We start from the raw sequence: 23,000 nt of genomic DNA, 5'->3' as shown, positions 1-23,000 counted from the left end.
GACCAAGTCCAAACATCAGCCACCAGCATGCACAGAAGATGGTGAGAACAAGACTCCTCCAGTGCAATATTATTCCCTTCCCCAATACCATGCCCCCCCCCCCAGTTCCTATGGCAGCCGATAGTAAGCAAGCATAGCAAAGCAACCGTAAGCAAGTAACCAAAACAGAGGCTGGCAATAACTCTCTGAGGTTTGGTTGGGCTGAGAGAGAGCGACTCACCCAAATCACCCAGGGGGTTTTCATGGCTAAGGTGGGACTTGAACTCACAGTCCTCTGCTTTCTAGCCTGCTGCCTTAATCACTAGACCAAATTAGGTGTCTTGTATCATGCAAAATGTAATTTCTCAATTTAGTAGAGAATGGACTAGGGGTAATATTTTGATTCTATTTTGTTGAATGATATGGGCTTTAGAATACTTAGCAAGTATCAACATCTGCACAGCTTTTGTTATATCCATTATGAAGGTACTAAATTTCTGAGTGACAAAAGAGTCAGATACTTTTGAAAAAATAGTTTCTTCCCTTCTTTCTGAATCGTCCTAGTAAAAGTACTTTTTTCACTTTTAAAACAGAGATAAAATAATATTTAATTGATTGGGTCGTGAAGGATTGCAAGTGATCTCCCATATTGATAAAGGTTTTTCAGGCTTCTACCTTGTCTAATAGTCAAAGGGTATTTTGGAGCTGTATTGTCTCAAATAGGAAAGAACACTACAATAACTTCTATTATAAAATCCCTGGATCGCACCTGATATTCAGTATAATGTATCAGTATTCAATATCCCCTTATTCTATAGTCTTTATGTGCCTGATTGCATTTTCACTCACGCTAGTAATATTATTACTAAATTTGCAGATGATACAAGTGTGGAGGGATTAATCTCTGAGGGGGGGGATGAGTCTGCCTATCGAGATGTGGTGGAACGGTTGCTTTCGTGGTGTGGAGACAATAGCTTGATCCTTAACACAAATAAGATGAAGGAGCTTATAGTGGACTATAGAAGGAATAGATCAGATATCCAGCTCTTGCTTATCAATGGAGACCAAGTGGAACAAGTGGCCAGTTTTAAGTTTCTGGGTGTTATCTTAAAAGAGGACCTGACCTGGGGCACTCACATTGCAGCACTGGTTAAAAGGGCCCAGCAGAGAATATACTACCTGAGACTTCTCACGAAAGAACAGCTGAATGAAAAATTGCTGTTTTTCTACCGCTGCACCATAGAGAGTATTCTTACTGCAGCTGTGTATGGTTTGCCAATTGCACAGTGGCAGATAGGACAGCACTCCAGAGGGTCAACATCATTGCCCAGAGGATCATTGATTGCCCTCTTCCCTTTTTGGAAGAGCTTTAGAGCTCCTGTTGCTTTAAGAAAGTTCAAAACATTCTCAAAGATCCATCTCATCCTGAGCACTTTTTTTTAAACTATTACCATCTCACAGGTGGTACAGAATATTAAAAATAAGGACAAACAGACTGAAAAACAGCTTCTATCCCAGGGCAATAACCATTTTGAATTCTACTGCATAGCGCAATATCAGGTTTTCAATTTCAATTATATAGAATGTAAAGGAACTATGTTTGTGTTTTTATTTTTATAATTGTAATGTACACTGAAGACGGCATTTAATTTCATTGTTCCATGTGCAATGACAATAAACTAAACTAAACTAATTTAAACACCAATTTTCAATGGCACAATTCTCCCACAACTGCCTCCAAGATTTCCCCCAATAGTTCTTTAAGTAACCATTATATAAACAACTGACAGCTGCAGACTCCTTCTTTGTCAAAAAAAAGAGACATCTCTCTCCTTTCTAGGGCAGTTCCTACCCTAATGTACACAAAGATATACCGGCTCTAAATTCAAAATATACTTTGAAATTTAAAGATATATTTACTTTTTTCAGTATGAATATAAGAAACTATTTGAGAAAACTAAAGGGCTCTATAATTTTGAAGTGAATACTGCTGAACAGCTGCACCACAAAGAAAACGCAGTCCTGCAAAGTCAGGTATGCCCACATACTCTATAAACTTGGAAGTGCATGTGCTTGATATAACATTTATATTGGTGGATTGTATAAAATGAAGGGTGGAAGATATTGAATACACATAAAAGAAAAGAAATATAAGGAAACTTCCAGTTGACGTCGCAGCAGGAATGGCTGGAAAATAGCAGAACTCTGCCAGGCTCCGTAAAATGCAGCCGGCCACTGTCAAGCTGCCCTGGAGGGGTAGTGAAGGAAGGAGAGGTGCTTCATCGATCACGATGTAAGCGCAATTTCCTCATTGATCCAAAGAAAGATTCCCTGAATGGCAGTCACAAGCTGCCAAGAGCCAAGGTGGCGCAGTGGTTAAATGCAGCACTGCAGGCTACTGCTAGATCAGCAGGTCAGCGGTTCAAATCTCACCGGCTCAGGGTTGACTCAGCCTTCCATCCTTCTGAGGTGGGTAAAATGAGGACCCAGATTGTTGGGGGCAATATGCTGACTCTCTGTAAACCGCTTAGAGAGGCCTGAAAGGCCTATGAAGCGGTATATAAGTCTACTGCTATTGCTGGGACAACTGGGACAGTAAGATTTTGTGCTGGAGTGGTCCATGGACAGAGCAGAGAAACTGGGTGTGATAACTTCCCACTTTTACCTTAGAGATTTAACCCAAATTAAAAATTTCAAAAAACAATCTCCAAACGTTAAGAAAGTGGTGATTGGATTTATGGAGAAGAATTAAAGACTAAAGACTACAGAGAAAGATTAAAGATTAAAGACTCAGATGCAAAAGAAATATCTAAAGGATGCTTTTCATACAGAAAGCCTGGAAAAATTGAACAATACTGTGAAAAGTGATTATTGGGAGAAACTGCTTTTCTAAAAACTATCTTTAATCCCCTGGATTGATTGACAATCAGCTGTTTTGACTTGTACACTTTGTTCAATGCTGGAATTGAGAGCAGGAGAGCCAGCTACCGGAGGAATAAGATTACTGCAATGTAGGAAACAAATGAAAGTGATGAAAGGAGAGAAAGTAAACAACATCTGGAAGGCCATTTAACCTTTACTCTATCTTAGTAGGTAATTTGGAACCTTGGAAATATTTAATGAGTTTTTTGAAGATCTTTCAGGCAAACTGAACTGTAAATACCAAAACTTTACTGAAACTGTTCATTGCAAGATGGATTTGAAAAATTTGAGGAAACCTGGTGGGCCAAGCTGGATTTGGTTTACTAACATTACTTGACAGAGGCAAAAGAAGAAAAGCGATAGAAGGGGATGGGGGGGGGGGAGACATTAAAATTTGGACAATTGGGAAGGTGCAAACTGAAAATCATAAAGAGTGTAAATTATCAAATTATAGCTTTTAAGGACCATAAACTAAGAGGATTTGAAGGTATAATTTTGGTATTGACCAAATTGTACTAATGATGGGCTTTGGGGGGGCAGTTTTGGGGTATTAAGGTACTGAAATTTTAGTGGTATATTGAGTAATTTTTAATATACCAAACTATCACAAAATGTCACAACAGGAATAACAGAAGTATATGAAGAAATGTTAGTGATGCATAAAAGTATTTATGAAAATGTGACAAAGAATCGTAAGGAGATTATGGAACAATTTAAAGATAAAGAGGCGAGTGTAGAAAACTTCCAACAAATGGGGGGGGGGGAAGATGAACATAATAGTCAAAAGACAGATGAGAAACTAGAAGGAATGGTGGAGGAGAAAAATGTAAATAAGTTACAAGAAAACAAAGATTTGAAGAGATAGTAATCATAAATAGTAAGAATTAGGGAACTTTTTAAGAGCTTAAAATAGAAAAGAGGGAAAATAGAAAATAGAAAGTCCCAAAAATAATGAAAGGGTCATGGATGGGTACTCAAATAGTGCAGCAAAATTAAAACAAGAGACAAGGCAGAAAGAATATTTACTTTGTATAAAAATGCAAGGAAGAGATATAAGATTCAAAGAGAGAAATATAAAATAGTTATCAAACATCAATAAATTATGAAATTCAAAAAAGATTAAGAGAGGATGGAGAGAAATAAAATATCTGACAATATGGTGATTGTACTAAAAATGAAGAGAAAAAAGTAGAAGTAGAAATGGGGGAAATAGTATACTTATTGACATATAATATAATGTATTAGAACCATAAGCATATTAAGAATAGAAGATGGAAGAGTATTATTAGGTACATCTAAATTGTATTATTATTTTTTAGTGGCTTTTTTATTTATTTCATTTTCATTTTCATTTTATACAATCACTTATATACTGTGCGTAAAAAAAAAAGAGAAAAAAAAAAACCCAACATGACACTTCATTCCCCCATACACCCTCTCTTCTCCCCCTCCAACTTTCATTTCACCCCTCCAGCATTCCCCTCTTCTACTTCCCTTCCCCCTCAGACATCTCCCCCTCCCTCCATCTCACCCTCCTTACATTCCCTCTCACTAATACAATAAATTGTATTATTATTATTAACAGTGTGTAAAAAATATATTTAAAGTTATAGTTTCTAAAGATTACAAATTCAGAGGACTTAAGATACCATCACAGGGCTGATCAAACTTATTAAGAATTGGTAATATTGGTAATATAAAATTAAAATATAGGAATTATATTGGAATATTGAGTAATTTTTATGAGCACAAATTGTGAAAATGTATCATATATGTATCACCATATTTTTTGGAGTATAAGACGCACCTTCCCCCTCCAAAAAAAAAGAGGGTAAAATTTTTTGTGTGTCTTATACACCAAATGTAACCCCCACCACCAGAGGCCAAAAACGCGAGGCATGTAGGCAGCAATGGTCTGTGGCAATCCGTGTAGCCTGGAACAGCTGATTGGGGGTATTTTGGCAGTCCAATCCACTCACCAATCAACTGTGCTGAATTAGGCTGTAATAAGTGCTGAAGCTGACCTGGCTGGTCAGAGTTTGCAGCAGTAATCACATACAGAAAGCACACACAAGTAACTGATGCAGCAGGATTCAAAATAATAATAATAATAATATACAATACATTATCAAAAACAGGTTTTCCAAGGTAGCAGTAAATACAAGCAGAACACAAGCAGCTTCGCTTTCAGTTCTCACCTTCCTGTCTCCTTGTTGCTCACACGGCAAATTTTAGAGTCCAAATAGCCCTCATTGGCTGACTTAGTTGCTTTGCCTATTCATTGGATGACCTTGTTACCATGTGCCAGTGGAATACCATGAATGCTGGTAGACAGAGGCAGAATTTTTTTTCTTCTTATTGTCCTCCCCAAAAACTAAGGTGCGTCTTATATTCCAGAGCATCTTATACTCTGAAAAATATGGTCTATATATTTAATTGTATTATTATTGTTAGCATTGTGTAAAAAGTATATTGACCCAGTCAATGCATTGTCCAAAAAGTATGTATGGGTGTTAAAGGAAAATTACAAATAAAACATATACATAAAAGAAAGGAAATATACATGCAAATATATATTTTTCTATAGATAAAAGGAGAATTCCTTTCATGTGGAAGCTTTGTTTCTAATGGGTATATAGATAAATTAAAAGGCTATTGATTTTTAAATTGATTTTGATGTCTAATCTTTTTATTAGGTTAAATATAAAGAGAAATATGAAAAATCAAAAGGCAAGTCTATGCTAGAATTTATGGACACACCAATATACCAAATTTCAAAGGAAGCTCAAAAGTTTCAAAGTGAAGTAAGTGAAATGTTTTTGGAAATTATTATTATTGGTAGTTCTTGACTTACGACCACAATTGAACCCAAAATTTCAATTGCTAAGTGAGATATTTGTTCAGTAAATTTTGGCACATGTAATGACTTTTCTTGCCATAATGGTTACGTGAATCACTGCAATTGTTAAGTCAGTAACACAGATTTTAAGCGAATCTGGCTTTCCTATTCACTTTGCTTGTCAGAAGTCACAAAAGATGATCACATGTCCCCGGGACACTGCAACTTTCATAAGTAGGAATCAGTCTGAATTTTGGTCACAGGACCATGAGGATGCTGCAATGGTCATATGTGTGAATAACAGTTATAAGTAGTTTTTTTCAGTGCCATAGTAACTTTGGGTGGTCACTAAATGAATTGTAAATCAAGGGCTATCTATATAGTGTAGTAACAAAAGTATTGTGCTGAAGCAGCATCTAAATAAGAGGTTTGTGTATCAGTGCAAATGATTGTGATAACAGTCCAATATTTGAATCTAGTCTTTGGTTTTAGGTTCACTCAGTAGAAGACTGGACTTGTTGAGCAGCAAATCAGCTGGATGTAGTATAAAGTTCTTTTTCAAATATCTTCACATTTTTGCTATACTGTGTGATACCTTTCAGAAAACAGGTTCAGAGTATTCTTAGACATATGGAATGAGTAAAGCAAAACTTTGGATCTTGTTATCCTTATCCCAAATGACAGTAATTATTTTAGATCCACACTTTTCGCAAGTGTTTAAATTATACTTTGTAAAGTATGTTTGAGATCATTCTATAAAATGTTCTTGCTCTAAATTAGGAAATAACAACAACAACAACAACACTTATAACAGCTCGAGTTCTAACCAAGGACCTAGGAACTGTTAAGGTAACGTCGGAGGATATTAACAACAACAACAACAACAACAACAACAACAATAATAATTGTATGCGAAAAGCCCCACTGAACTTAAATCAATACTCAACACAGTTCAACTGTTCAGCAGGGACATCAAAATGAGCTTTGGATTGAAAAATGTGCTATATTATCCATGCGGTGAGGAAAGAAGGAATAGAACTGGGAAATGGAAATATACTGAAAGCATTAGCAAAGGATGATGGTTACAAGTACCTAGGCATATTGGAAGCAGATAACATCTTGAATGGAAAAGTCAAAGAATCAACATAAAAGGAATACATCAAGAGGGTCTGCAAAATATTAAATTCAAAGCTGAATACTGGAAACATAATTAAAGCCATTAATACATGGGCAGTTCCAATGATACGCTACTTAGCTGGAATAATCAACTGGACTCTTGCTGAACTGGAAAACTTGGACTGGAAAACACACAAAGTTTTAAATATGTACCATGCTTTACATTCACAAAGTGACATTGACAGGCTGTATCCGCCAAGAAAAATAGGGGGGAGGGGGCTATTGCAAATCCATCAAACTGTAGAAGAAGAAAAATGAAGTTTAAACGATTATGTGAACCAAAGTACAGAAAAATTGCTACAGGCTGTGAAAATGGAGAACAGCATAAAAACAACAGGAACAAAGGCAGAATATAAGGAAAAACAGCTGGATGACAGATTAAATAGATGGAAAACAAAAGCTTTGCATGGACGCACTTGAAAAACATTGGAGGAAAATGTGATGACAACTTGACATGGACGTGGCTTAAGATGGGAACTATCAAGAAAGAAATGGAAAGTTTAATACTGGCTGCTCAAGAACAAGCACTACAAACTAATGCCATGAAAGCGAAGATACAAAAATCCACTGACAACCCAAATTGCTGACTTTGCAATAACAAAGTCGAAACTGTTTCACATTTAATATGTGAATGCAGCAAAACTGCACAAACTGATTACAAAGCTAGACATGACCGAGTTGCTATATTAACCCACTGGTCACTATGTAAAAAATATGATTTACCTATATCCAGAAAGTCATGGGAACATAAAGTGGAAAAAATTATCGAAAATGAGAAGGTGAAGATCTTGTGGGACTTTTGAATACAAATGGATCATCATTTGGAGCACAACACGCCAGATATCATGGTTGTAATGGGCTGAACTGTACAGTTTATTGATATTGCTGGAGATGCCAGGGTAGAAGAAAAAGAACTAGAAAAAATAATGAAATATCGCGACCTGGCGATCCAAACTACATGGCTATGGATGAAACATGTAATGGTGATACCCATTGTCATCAGGGCACTTGGCACCATGTCCAAGAATTTTACACGATACATCAACAAGTTGCAGCTTACTGCAATGACACTAGTGGAACTTTAAAAAACTGCGCTACTCGGAACATCTTATATTTTAAGAAGGTACTTGGTTGATATATAGGACACTGGCAGCAAACAGTATCAACCATTGGCACCAGTCACTGGTATTTGTAATGCATTTTTGAATGTTCAGTTTGCTGAGTTTCATGTTTAATGAATAAAGTATATAATAATAATATACACCAACAAATTGCAGCTTCCTGCAATAACACTAGCGGAACTGCAAAAAACTGCGCTACTAGGAACATCATATATTTTAAGCAGGTACTTGGTTGATACCTAGGAGGCTGGCAGCAACCCATATCAACCATCAGTACCAGTCAATGGTATTTGTGATGCATTTTTGATTGGTTAGTTGGCTAAGTTTCATGTTTAATGAATAAAGTATATATAATAAAAACTATGTTTTGAACACAGAAAATGTATAGAAAAGAATTCGAAGAAAAAATCAGAGGGAGAGCAGCCTTGGACTTAGACAAGACTCTAGAATTCTTGCATGTGAAACACGTAACGGATTTACTAAAAGAGGTAACATTTACAAACAGAAGATGAATTTTGTCATTATATTGTTTAAATTCTATCATGTTTGTCTTCCTTTTTGTTTCAGTTTTTTCCTTTTGTTGTAATTATACATAGTAGATAATTGAAAAATGAGGTTGCTGAAGAATTATATAAAAACAATAATTGCAGGTTTTTTTTTTACATATTAAATCTCAATTAAGATATTTCAGCACATCACAATTTGTGTGTGGTATACATTAGAGCCAAGCCATATTTTGAACTTACAAATGAACAGTATGGAAACAAATGTTTATGGCAACTTGTCAAATTTTATTGTTTATCTAGATTTAAATATATAAATTTACTCCAATTTCAAGCTTTTATAGGCTTATGATTGTTTACTCAATTTGTCTATATCTCCTTATCATAGTAAAATTCCATTAAGTGAGATTTATGTGATGACTGAATGGAGTTTCTGCTTAGAATTTGAAGATGCCCAAAAGATAAAACTAAAATGGTACCACTTGGTTAGAGAGAAAAGTATAAGTTGTCTATTTCCTCTTCTGGATAAAGTGTGACAAGACTGAAATAATTAAGCCTTGCCTTTTCTGCCAAGTTTTGTATAATATCCATCTATGTGCTCATTTCAATCACAAGAGCTCATTGTGCTACATAACTCTGATTTATGGATAAGTGCCTTTTGTGTTGCATTTAGTGATCCTTTGTGAATAATGATAGCATTAACAGAATTTGAGTGACAGGGTCATTTACTTGTCTGTAATCCTGAAAGCCATCCAGAATAGAAGCTCTTATGATTTTATAAAATAACCATGTAACGGTACCATAGTATATAAGTAAAATAATGTTTCCTTTTTTCAGGAGCAAGATAAAGATTATCTTACAGTGTTTGCACTTTTTTGATTTCTCAGTTCTGTTTTAACTATGATAAATATAAATATCCTTAACTCACCTCAAACTATTTACGATGAAAGATTATTTTTTTTACTTTTTAAGATGTTGCTCACTATTTAAAGTTGATTTTTGTTTATTACTTCAGAAAGAGTATAGAAAAGATTTGGAAGAAGGAACAAAAGGAAAAGGACTGGCAATACTTGAAGATACTCCAGATTTGATCAGAGTGAAAAATGCAGCTCAGATTCTAAATGAGGTAGATACAGTTTGTAAAGCTTAATAAATGCCACGGAAAGTTTGCCCACACAAAGTATCTAAATGAAATAAATTCTTAGTTTTGTACTAAGTGGAAAATGTGTTTTACAGTATTTGAATATGCTTGTATCTTTTGTTTAAATAACAGAAAGAATACAGAAAAGATCTGGAACAGGAAATAAAGGGAAGAGGAGTGAAACTTATTTTAGAAACTCCCGACTTCCAAAGAGCAAAGAAAGCATCTGAAATTGTTAGTGAGGTCAGTAAAAGAGGATGTCCTTCAAATTATTATGGAAATGAAGTGCATGCATCTATTTTTCCCAAATCCAGACAGCATGCTTCAGATGGATTCTATGCCACCCCGAATTAATGTATCCTGTGAAATGATTTTAGGTAAGTTGGGACTGACACAAGGCTTGATGCAAAATTCTGCACCTCTGAGTACTGCAGAAAGATTTATATTATAGTTCTGCTCCCTTTCTCCATAAAAACTCAGAATGAGAAGAAGGCAAGCAAAGAAGTTGATTTGAACAAATAATGCACATTAAATCTTTATTACAGTCTTTATTATTAAGGCTAAATACCGGCATGAAACCGGTAGTCGACAAGTACTGTAAGGGAAAGTTGAAAAGAACTTTGAAGTGAGAGTTAAGAGGGCGTGAAACCATTAAGACGTAAATGGGTGGGGTCCATGCGGTCCGCCCGGAGGATTCAACCCAGCGGGCGAGGCCGGCATAAAGAGGGTTGGTATATAAAACAGGAAAAGGCATCTAAAGGAGAAGTAGGAGATGGGTGTAGGGAACATAAATGCAATATGTGGGCAGATTAAATTTATCACAGTATTCTATAATAATGACCTAAATGCTCATTAAGAGCATTTCATTATGGCACTGGTCATCATTTGATGGATTTTGAACCCTGCTGTACTGAACCAGGCAATATAAAATCTTGCTCCTATTTGTATTTAATCTGAATGATTTTGGTGTTTTTTATTGTTTTAATATATTTTTAATTTTTTTAATTTTAATATATTTTTTGAATTGCAATCCGCCCAGAGACATTGAATGAGGTGGGTAGTTGTAGAAATTGAATGAGTGAGTGTGTGAATAAACAAACAAACAAACAAACAAACAAATTTATTTTAAAATGTTATAGCAGCTTTAGTATCTGAAAGCAGTAGGGAAGTGTAGAATTGTCTTGTGAGTCCTAGATATTTATGCTATAAGCATAAGATGAGGCCCTGTATGAATGCATCTGTAATAGAGGCCCCAAAGAAGTACATAGTCTAGTTTTCTGTTTACCCAGAGCTACTGGAACATTATTTCTCTAGGTAGGGAAACTTCCTGTATTGACCTTCAAGGGCAGCTTGAGGCAAGGCATCGTATCATGCTAGCATAAAGCTTACTGGTTAGGAACTTCAAGATTAGTTAGTTATGCCACAGGAGAGGCAACATGTCTGCTGAGTCACTAGCAATAAAATTTGGGGGTATGGCTGGATCTTATTGTCACTCTGTGTCTGCAACCCACTGTTTCATGTGTGTTTTGGCCTCATCATATCTTTTGATGAATATAAGATCTGGAGACAAGTCCAAGAATTATAATTTAATTGCTACTGCCTTTTTCCATGCAGTCTGAAAACCATTCCTCGTGGTTAGTGGGACAAGGCCAATGGGAAAAAGGAAATGTCTGGGCCAATAGTTGAGTAATTGTTATCCACATTTTAGCCTTTAATGAGGTCTGTCTCTACTCTCATAGTGGCATTAAATTGTGGGCTGATCTTAGACATTTGGATTAAATGAGTTCTAATGGTGCAAAATTGGAGAAAGGGCACAGATGGACACCATAAAGAAGTTATTTCGCTTCAAATAATTTAAGTTCTATAGATATATAATGTCCACCTCTTGTCTTAAATAATTTAAGGATGGTGGATGAGCCCTTCATTTTCAGCAACATAGTCCCCATGAAGTTTCCTACTATTGGTAGAATGAGGGACTAATCCCACATGTTTGAAACAGGAGACTTGTATCCTTCAGTAATGGCTCTTGAACAGCCAGAATAGATATGTATATGAGAATATTATTACATGCATTCATTTTGTATTAATTATTTATATTTAAACAAGTAAATAATACTTGACATAATATAAAATTTCATTCAAAGTAATGAAGCGTTCCTTATATGCTTAAAAATATTGGTAGACAAATATACCAAAACTAAATATCTTACTAGAAATTAATACTATTATAAGTTACAAGAGGAAGGGAGGAGGAAGAGAGACAGAGAGGGAGGCAGGGGGAGGGAGAGAGAGAGAAAAAAAAAGAGAGAGAGAGAGAGAGAGAGAGAGAGAGAGAGAGAGAGAGAGAGGACCACATAATGACTTTTTAAGTAGGCAATTCTCAAACATTTTTATTGTAGACTTATACATTTTACAATTTTGAAACAGCCTATTTCAGAGAATAAACCCTCAATTCTTCTTGTACAGGTCATAGGACTATCAATATGTGTATACTTTAAAAATTATTTTCTCCACCTCCCATCCCCAAAATGATTCTTGTGAGTTTACAGTATATATTCTTATATTCACAGAAAGAATATAGGAAAGATCTGGAGACCAAAATTAAAGGAAAAGGGATGCAAGTTGGCACTGATACTCCTGAAATGCAGCAAGCAAAGAGAGCATCTGAAATTGCAAGCCAGGTTTGCTTAAGATATTTTTAAAGCATAATTCTATACATTATAACTTAGTGTATGATATTACTACATTATATTGCTATTAGTAAACTGATTGGGGACCCCTTCATACCATCACTCAAGCCCTAGCCAACTCATAGGTTGACTAAATGGTTCTGTCCTTGAAAATTGCCCAGATGAAGGTGGTTCAGAATACATCAATGCAGAAGTTATGGCCCTGCCTTGTTATGCCCCTGTAACAACTCACCTTTGCAAGCTGGTTGCTTGTTTTCTTTAGAATGCAATTCAGGTTTCTAGTCACCTCCTATAAAGCATATAAATTTAATACACTGTTGTTATTGTTAAAATTATTTTTTACAACAGTGTGAAATCACAGGCTCTGGTTCTTTATCATGTGTTCAACCTCATATGCATTAAAAACTTAGGATGGTAAACAAGTTCAAGATGGGATAGGATACTCTAGACTTTTTATAATTACTATTTTTAGATAGTAAAAGGATATGAAAAATATATCAAAATGTTTCCTATAGTCCACTTGTTCTGAATGTATAAAACATTTTGATCTTCTATTGCAGGGGTGTCAAACTCAATTTCATTGAGGACTCCAGCATCAGAGTTGTGTTTGATCTCAGGGGTGGCAGGGGGACATGACCAGGGTGTGTGGCCAGCTTGACATCACTCACATCGGGGGTGCCTGTGGCGGCCTGAGCACTCTGCCAGCAAAAACAGGTTTTTGGCAACCCCCTGCCAGCGAAAATGGAACTCGCGAGGATCACATGTGGCCTTTCTGAAGTCTGTTTTCACTGGCAGAGGCACCATGGGCTGGTCCTTCTCTGTTTCCAGGGTGGCTCCCCCATGCCACATCTAAGCACCTTGAGTTTGACACTCTGTTCTAGTATATCACTTAATAAAAGCACCATAGATTAAAGAAAGTTCTGTATAAAAGCTGAAGCTGTTTTACCGGTAGAACTGATTATTTCATGTTCTATTCTTTATAGAAAGAATACAAGAAACATCTAGAAATGGAAATTAAAGGAAAGGGAATGCAAGTGGGCATGGACACGCCTGATATACAACGAGCAAAAAAAGCTAATGAACTTGCAAGCCAGGTTAGTCCAGTACAGACCATTCAGTGGCATTGAAAATAAAGTATAATGGTCCCTTAAAATGTGTTTTTAATTTTTTTTTGAGAATAGAAAACATACAAAAATAATAAAACTAAATTCTATGGAAGTACAAGCAGGAATCAGAAATCTAGTCTGTGTTACAATAAAATCTTCGAAAGCTCATACAAATATGGATACAAATGACTAAAGGTTGCATATATTTCAGAATTCTTTAATGTGCTATGTCTTGCAGAAAGAATACACGAAGGATTTGGAGACTGAAATCAAAGGGAAAGGAATGCTAATAGGCCCAGATATTCCAGACATACAACGAGCAAGGAAAGCATCTGAAATAGCTAGTCAGGTGAGTAGAGAATGAGCAGTAATTAATAATAATTAAGAATAATTAATCATTCATAGAATAGGGATATTCTCCTGGGTATAGGGGTGCCTATTCTGGTAGGAGTCTTATTTTTAAGAACATATAGTTCTTGGAACTTGGGGTAACTGAACAGTCTAGAATTAATTATTTAGACTTTAATGCTCAGTTTACAATGGTCCAGTTTATTTAAACCTGACAGTGGGAATGAATCTTTTAATGGTAATCAGAGTGATGGAAACAAATTTAAGTCAATTTAAGCTGCCAATTAATGTTGTATATTAAGTGTGTATAATAAATGGTGGGATAATTTTTCAGAAGAAGTATAAAGATGAAGCAGTGAAGATGCTATGTACTTATTCTGCTGTGCCAAATACTCCAGAAATTGAGAGGATTAAAAATGCACAAAGAAATATCAGTACTGTAAGTAGCAGTAATTATTAGAGACATATTTTGCAATATGTAGCATTGAATTAATTCTCTTGTGTTTCAGAACATGGTAGAAATATGCATATTATTTCCAAACGCAGTGTATAAATTCTCTGGTACAAAATGCATCTTTGGAATTAATATTTTGAAGTGGGATCTGGTTTTATATTGTTTCCATGAAAAAAAACCACGCGTGTGTGTCAATATGTGACTAAAATGTATTTAATTTAATTTAATTCAGGTAAACCTTACATGTATCTTAAACTTTTCATCTACTGGTATGTAACTGCAAATAACTGAGATTCAGTAAGCATAACTCACAAAATTGACGTAAATGCAAATTGATATTTTTGTTGATCTCTTTTTTTCTCCATCCCTCTCTCTCTCCATTCCTCCTTCCCCCCCTTTCTGTCACATCCTCCCCTCAACTCTTTTTTTCTATCAAAAATCAGATGATTTTTGTATCTGGAAAGCCTGTATCTATACTCAGAAATATTTACTATAGTTTATTTTAAGTATTTAAAGTAGAGATGGTAGGATTTTGTCCAAGCAGACTAAGCATCTTAGGAATTGAGGTCCTACAATATGTTAATAAGATGCAGACTAAGAAAGTCTGCCTTAAAATCAGTGGTGGTGGCCTACCAGTTTGGACCGGTTCAGGTGAACTCATAGTGGTTTGGTGGCCTGGGTCACTGGAACTAGCAGCAATCCAGGCCTGCCACACCCCCAAACCGGTTCCCTGAGCGATGGCCCATTTTTTTTGCTTCTGCACATGCACAGAGCAATTTTTATTCTGCTATGCATGTGCGCATAGCACGCATGGTGCGACCACGAGCAAACCAGCAGTAGTGATTTCCAGAACCAATCCCTGCTTAAAATTATTTAAATTTGGCCAGAGAGGCAAGAATTAAAGAATGTGTGAATGTCATATCATAGTATTTATTTATTTAAAAAGTTAATAGGGAGGGAAAAGGAACTTTTAGTTACTAATTAGTACTTTTTAATATTTTTAGTTATTAATAATTAGGGCCAATACTCTTTAATATCTTTATCAATGATTTGGATGAATAGATAGATGGGGAACTCAGTAAACCTACATATGACACCAAGCTGGCAGGAATAGACAACACTCCACAAGATAGGCTTAAGATTCATAAGGATCTTCTTCACAGGTGTGATAATTAGGCACTATCTACAAAATTAAATTCAATAGTAAGATTCTATATTTAGGAAAGAAAAACCAAATTAACACTTATAGCATAGGTGGTATTGGCTCAATAGTAGTAACTGTGAGAGAGATTTTGAAGTTCTGTGGACAATAACATAAATATGAGGCAGCAGTGTGCAGCAGCTGTCAAAAAAGCCAACACAGTTCTTGGCTGCATTAACAGAGGGATAGACTCAAGATCACGTGAAATGTTAGTACCAATTTATAATGCCTTAGTAAGGCCACACTTGGAATACTGTATCCAGTTTTGGTTGCCATGATGCAAAAAAGATGTTGAGACTCTAAAAAGAGTGCAGAGAAGAGCTGCAAAGACATTTAGGGATTGGAAACATATAAAGAACAAATGGTGGAATTGGTATGATTAGTTTAATGAAAAGAAGGATTAGGGGTGACATGATAGAAGTGTTCCAATAACTAAGGGGTTGATACAAAGAAGAAGGTGGTCAAGCTATTCTCCAAAGCACCTGAAGGCAGGACAAGAAGCAATGGGTGGAAACTAATCAAGGAGAGAAGCAACCTAGAACTAAGGAGAAATTTCTTGACAGTTAGAACAATTAATCAATGAAAAAACTTGCCTCCAGAAGTTGTGGATGCTCCAACACTGGAAGTTTTAAGAAGAGATTAGATAACCATTTGTCTGAAATGGTATAGGGTTTCCTGCCTGAGCAAGTGGTTGGCCTAGAAATCCTCCAAGGTCCCTTCGACACTATTATTCTGATTCTAAAGTTCTGTATAAAAAATTACCAAGTAGATTAAGTGGTCTAAGCTATTTTAGGGCACTCAAAAGTTTATAGTACCACTGAATGAATGGAGTTAGTTACAGTTTCATGAATCAAATGAGGACTCTAGAAAACTTCTAGACTGAAATGAATCATGAATTTTATGAGGTTTTCATTTATTTAATAAATTATTTAATATTTCTCCCAATGGTGTTTTCTATAACCTAAAGTGAGAAACATTTCACCCAATAGGATGTAATTACTACATGGTTGCTGATTAGGAACTCCATAACCAATTTTCTTCTCTTGTGTCTTCTATTACATACTCAACACTGACACGATTTTTGTCAATCCTTATGTTCACCATGATGGCATTGCTTATCAAATAAAATGATGGATATATGCAACATATAACAAAAACAAAAAACCCATCAGCCATAGCATAATTTGTGCCATTTAGCAACAACAAAGTGAAATCTAAAATGCTTTAAAGTTTCTATGAGGAGCTCTGATTGCCTCTTGATGAAAATTAAGAGAAAAGTTTCAGGAAATGTGAGACAAGTATTCTGTTGCACAATTCTGATATAAATAAGACTGTTACAGTTTCTTGTCTAAGGGCAGATGATAAAATATAGTGCCTTGATGCTAAATTTAATATTGAATTCAGGTTCATCCCAAAGTTATCTATCTGTAGGAACATTAAAAGCCAAATCTCAATGAATAATTAGTTTCCGTCCTCAGCATAGAAGGTTCTTCTAATCACTTTGAAATGTGTTGTTTTGGGCTCACGTATCCTATGTGTTTTGGGCTCACATGCTATGAAGCATTTTAAGTAGTGCTATAACCTAAAGGAATGCTCTTTTAATGCAAGGCTTTATCTACTTTGCATTCTAGTAGATAACAGTTTAAAAAAATGGAGTTTCTCTGCTGATTTAGTTATCTTATGGAAAACTAAAATATCTCCTAAATTTCAAATAATGGAATAGATCCTTCCCCACTCAACCAAATGTTTTCTAGAAATTGTATATTTATTTTATTTTCTTTGTTTAATAAAGGTACTTTACAAGAAAACATTAGGTGCTGGTATAACAGTAGCAGAGACTCCTGTGACTGAATATGTAAAGAAAAATCAGAAAAATATTAGCACAGTAAGTTTAACTGGTACTATACATTGTGCTTTGCATAAATAGTAAAAGTTGTAGCAATGATGTTATTAATATTCTGTGCTGTGAAATAAAATCAAAGATCCAAAATACAGATATTTTTGTATACCCATTTTTCAAATTCTGTAATAATTTGGTGCAGAGAAATCTCTTCTTAATACTGCTATTATGAATTTTCTAAATTTTCTAATTTTCTTATAAGTATGAGTGGCACTGCTTTCTTATAATTTTGCTTTTATTATGTTCCTCATGATTTTGAAGAACTTTTGATCATTTTGCAATTTTTAATAATAATTTTCTGATTTTTACGTCAGCCTCTGTCATGAATAATGAAATTATTCATGCAATCATTATGTACTTTCTATTTTTAAATATTTTAGAAAGAAAATTACTTTTGTATATATTTTTCTTCTAGGAACTTTTATTTTGAACAGTATAAATTTTCACTGAGTTGTAGTTACAATGCTTTCATCTTCAAGTAAATTAGATTTATGTTAGCAATATTTATGTATGTTCATATTTTCCTTCTCTCCTCAAATAGTGAAACTGAGAGAAATCAATCTTTTTATCCTTTAATATGCAGTATTAATAATCTTGAAACAAACTGAAAAAAGGGAATTTAACTATCAAATGTTATTTAATGCAATGCACTACTTCACATGGTTCAATCACAGGTTATATGTGTTTTAATCGTTAATTATTAGGTGTGCTATAAAGAGCAGCTTGGGAAAGGTACTTCAGTGAGTGTCACTCCTGAAATGGAAAGAGTCAAGAAGAATCAAGAAAATATCAGCTCGGCAAGTCCTGGTGTTTGTCTCATGTTTCTTTTGGTTGTTTTGCATTAATACCTTTATCTGTATGATCAAGAATGGATCCTTCTTTTTGAAATTTTAAAATGACTACAGAAAGATATATTCATCCATATGGCCTAATGACTGTCATTAATTAGGTGGGAACAGTTGTGCATTTTTTGAAGCTCCATTTTAATAATACCATTAGTTCTTTGAAGTTTAAATAATCTTTCTTTATAACATTCACTAGCCATTCAAATGTTATGGACTGTTACTTATCAGATCGTTGATATTCAGGTTTTGAATGGACATATTATTGCAATCCTGCTGATGATAATAACAATATTATTAGTATTTTCAAAGATTAACTGTGGTAAAAATATTTTTGTGTAATGATGTATTTTACAGGTCAAGTACAGCAGAGATCAGCAGCAAATGAAAGGTAGACCTAGCCTGATTCTAGACACACCCGAGTTAAGGCATGTCAAAGAAACACAAAACATCATCTCAATGGTAGGGTAGATTCTTCACATAAGTAGTATGATCTAAGGAACAATATTGTGTTGCACTCTGAATTAACAGACAAAGCTTTGCACACACAACTGGTGAGAATTGATTTCTTCTTACACGGTGGTTGATGAAATGGAATTGCTAACAATGTAATTTCTTCCCGTAATACTAATTAAATGATTTATCTAATAATTCACTGAGTGGCTTTTTAAACACATGTCACATGGTGCTTTTGTTTCCACATCCCAAAGCTTAACAGGAGAGGATGACACACACTGCCTTGTGCCTGTGCATGTTAGAAGTTCATGTGTGCAAGTGAAATTCTGAATGCGGTTATTGAGATTGTTTTGCTAAGTTATGTATATGGATTGTGCAGAATACATTATGATCTTGGAAAAGGGTTAAAAAAGTAGAGGTGACTCTCCTTATTTGTGGTTCTGTTCCAGTATATCAAACAAATAAATAACAAAATCATGAGAAATAAGATCTTCACTCTACAGGAATTGGAAGTTGGGTTTGGGAGACTATGGTCATTCTCTCTTCCTCTCACAAACTTTATCACTTTTTCTCCCCTACTTATTCTGTGGCAAAACACCTGTACGTGCTCTTCTTTCTCCTCACTTGGTTGTGGCAAATCTTGTTGGATCACTACTGTTGAAAAATTTCACACTGTGACTGGTCTGTGTTCAAGTGAAAGACCTCTCTATTAATATGGAGAGGGAGACAGACTTTGCTGCTGCAAAGAAGCCATATGAATTTTTGTGACTCGCTGTTTAAGTAAGATCCAGGAAGAGCAAACATAGGAATATTGAATAGATCCCCTAACTCTTATAAATGTTCTTTATGCATGCGTAAAACTCTTTGATCATGCTTTTCCATCTGTAAAGTAATAGAAAATAAGCTCCAAATGGCAATAGGCTGAAACTTTTTACATTTTTATCAGACTGATATCTATGGTTCAGTCATAGATAGGCATAACTGCAGATATCAAGAGTTACCTGTATACAGATTCTGTAATAACTGGGTTAACTTTGGGAATTTGTTGATTAACATGAAGCACATGTTAAGCTAGTTTAGTATCAACACTTGCATGAGAATGTAATTGGTTGTGACTAATGATGCAATTACTTAAAATATTCTTAAAGATCAGCACCGAAACTGACATATGCTATAGCCATAAAGGCATATACTGGCAATAAAGAATTGCATGTTGATGACTCATCTCTTGTATAATATGCAAGACTTATAGGATGGCTGATGGAATAATATCTGCCAAGTGAATCAGTTATCCCTTTCTTGTGTACTCTGTAGTCTCCATTACTGACTTATTGGAGCCAATTTGAGGAGAATTCAGGGAAGAAAAACAAGAAGAACATCCTTCTGCATGATACCAATTCTGTATATTGTTGAATACAAGCCAATGGCAATGCCCAATAATTATTTACTGTTCTTAATACTTGAATCTCAGACAATATACATATTTTTCTCCAGGTCAAATATCATGAAGATTTTGAGAAGACAAAAGGCAGAGGGTTCACTTCAGTAGTGGATGACCCTGTAACTGAACGGGTGAGAAGGAATACCCAAGTGGTTAGTGATGCAGCATACAAAGGTGTTCACCCACATATAGTTGAAATGGACAGGAGACCTGGAATAATTGTGGGTAAGTCAATTCTATAACTTCACTGAATCATAAACTTGTGTGTCTGTCTGTCTGTCTGTCTGTCTGTCTGTCTGTCTGTCTGTCTGTCTGTCTGTCTATCTATCTATCTATCTATCTATCTATCTATCTATCTATCTATCTATCTATTTATTTATAAGATGTGGTGGAATGTAGTTTGTAGATAGAAGGACTGCATTCCCGAGGAGCAAAAGACAGAGAAGTTTAGATAGTTTGAATAGGGGGGAAATTGCCAGAACAGCTCATCCCTATGAGTTCTCCGAGTCTCTGATTAATGGTGTAAGTAGTTTGCTTTAGCTTGGCAAGGTCTCTATCTATGGGTGAGGAACAATTAAGGAAATTGCTTAGAAGAATATGTATGACTGTCTTGGTTTTTGAGCCAGACATCAAATAATTAGTATAATTGAAATACTATTGATGCTTGCAGTTACATGCTTTTGTGTTATATCAAATTTCTTTATCATATTAGAATGATAGCTCAATGGGGATTATCAGACAATAATTGTTTCCCAGCAAAAATGCTAATTGCAGTGCCCTCTAAAGTAATAAGAATATTAATTAACCCAATAATGAAAGAAATTTTAATCTATCTTTAAATTGCTTGACAAGAGCTTAACTTTTTTTGAAAAAAGGCATAATACAAGAAGTATTTAAACTGTTAATGTGAAAGGCCAATATTAAAACTTTAAACTATTTTAATAATGAAAGTAATCACAGAACAAATTGCCATTTGACATTTTTTATAGATCAATACGAAATGAATTAAGTTCTACCATTTTAATGTCTTGTAAGACAAGCATTTTATTGTTATAAAGTATTATTTTACTTGGTAAGAATAATAGTTTGTATTTATACCATGATGAAAATAAAATGTATTAATTTTTTTTGCATGTTACTAGTTTAAAACTCTATTTAGAGTATTTGAACAGTGTCAGATTATATTTAGCTAACACTGAATTGCCAAGTAGTGAATAGTTGAATAAGTTAGCAATCCAATGTTTCTATAAAATACTGGATTAAGGAAAACTGCTTTAGAGACTAGTGAATTAGATGCCAACTTTTTTCAATGTCTATATTGTCATATTCAATGTCTCTTTACACTTTCACTGTATGAATTTTTCATATGTAAGCATCTTATAGGTTTTATTTTGGGAGCCTTGTCTCATTTGCCAGTGAAAATCAGTTTGACATATTTTTTTTCTGAAACATTAAAAATAATTTGTAACAAACTCTTATAAAACAGCAAATAAAATTGATAAATTTATATATAAATGTGAAATAATGATTTGCAACATGTCTTTTATGACTGGGGTAGCATCATGGAAACAACTGTGTCCTGCGGGCCAGATCTGGCCTGTGATGTGTTTAGGTCTGTCTCACAAGCAGACTAGTAGGAGGAGGTGATTGAGTAGTTACCTGCCCACTTCATCGGGTATCTTGTCAGTGGCAACAGTGCCCACTGTCTGAGAGCGAGTGAGTGGTGAATGAAGGAAAGGAAGGAAAGAGAAAGGATGGGAGGGGCTTGGATCATGTGTGTAGTAGGAGAGTGAGCTGAAGAAGCGGTAGCACCACACAGGTTTAGGGGAAAGTGAGCTAGAGCTGCAGTGTTGCTGGGGTTCTGCTGAGGTCCTGGGATCAGCACATGTGGCTCCAGCTGATCTGTGCTTCTAGAAGCCTTGACTGTCGACCTGTGGGGTTGCTAGGGCTCAGCGGAGACCCCAGAATCAGTGCATAAAACTCCAGCTGATGAGCATTCCGTGCAAAGGCCAGGTGGGCAGCATCAGCCACATGGATGGCTGGAGCTCTGCCTGAGCCCCAGAGAGTGACGTGCCCAGAACAGAGAAAAAGATGAGGAGGCAGGGAGAGATGATAGGAGATAAAAGTAGGAGGTTTTAACGGGAAAAGGAGAGGAGTGAGAGGAACAGAAGGCGAGAGGGAAGAGAGCAGAGGCTTCTAAGGGGCAAACCTGAAAGAGAGAGAAGAATGAGTGAAAGGGAGGAAAGCAGAGGGATCAACAAAGGAGCAGAGGCTGTGGAAGGAAATCCCAGCAGGCAGTGCAAGAGAGGAGAAAGAGAGAGACACAGAGAGAGACAGACAGAGACAGAGAGGAAGAAGGGCCAACCAGCCACCTGAATACCATCCCATTATGTGACCAGCCTGTTGGAAGAGACTTAGACCTCAGAAGATCCAGACTCACAGCATCCTACTGAGACTTACCTATAATGTACTCCTGAACTAATATGATACATAGTCTTACATTAAACTGGCCCTTTGAATTCAATGCTAATGCGGCCCTCAATGAAATTGAGTTTTACACCCCTGTTCTAGATTGAAATGAAAACTTGTTACTATTTTGACTACAAACAAAATATGAATCTACTCCTATGGCTAGAGTAATGTAAATAAAGCAGTGTTTCATACAAACAATTAGATAAAATCACTATAAACAGGAAATTTGATACTGAAGATTTTTTCCCAGCTCTATTTGAAAATGACTTCAGACTGTGTTGACTCCTATAATAATGTCTTTTGATAATTAGAAAGAGTATGTTTCAGCTACAGCAGGATAGCCAATGTCTTTCTAATAAAAGAGCAGCTAAATTTTCTCCTTGACTTTTTTTTTACCTACTGTCCTGTT

General features: G+C 35.4%; 1 protein-coding gene across 1 annotated transcript in view; it reads left to right on the top strand.

Annotated features, from left to right (window-relative positions):
- Positions 1–23,000, top strand: part of NEBL (nebulette) — a 165,245-nt gene that overhangs the window by 117,828 nt on the left and 24,417 nt on the right. Inside the window, exon 5 of the mRNA XM_032237740.1 lies at positions 20,173–20,344. Within this exon, the coding sequence (XP_032093631.1) occupies positions 20,173–20,344 (172 nt within the window). The remainder of the gene's footprint in view (positions 1–20,172; positions 20,345–23,000) is intronic.

This window comes from Thamnophis elegans, chromosome Z (assembly GCF_009769535.1).
Source record: "Thamnophis elegans isolate rThaEle1 chromosome Z, rThaEle1.pri, whole genome shotgun sequence".
NCBI classification, from domain to species: domain Eukaryota; kingdom Metazoa; phylum Chordata; class Lepidosauria; order Squamata; family Colubridae; genus Thamnophis; species Thamnophis elegans.
The sequence above is the reverse complement of the archived record's forward strand: the minus strand, read 5'-3'. Positions and strand labels throughout refer to the sequence as shown.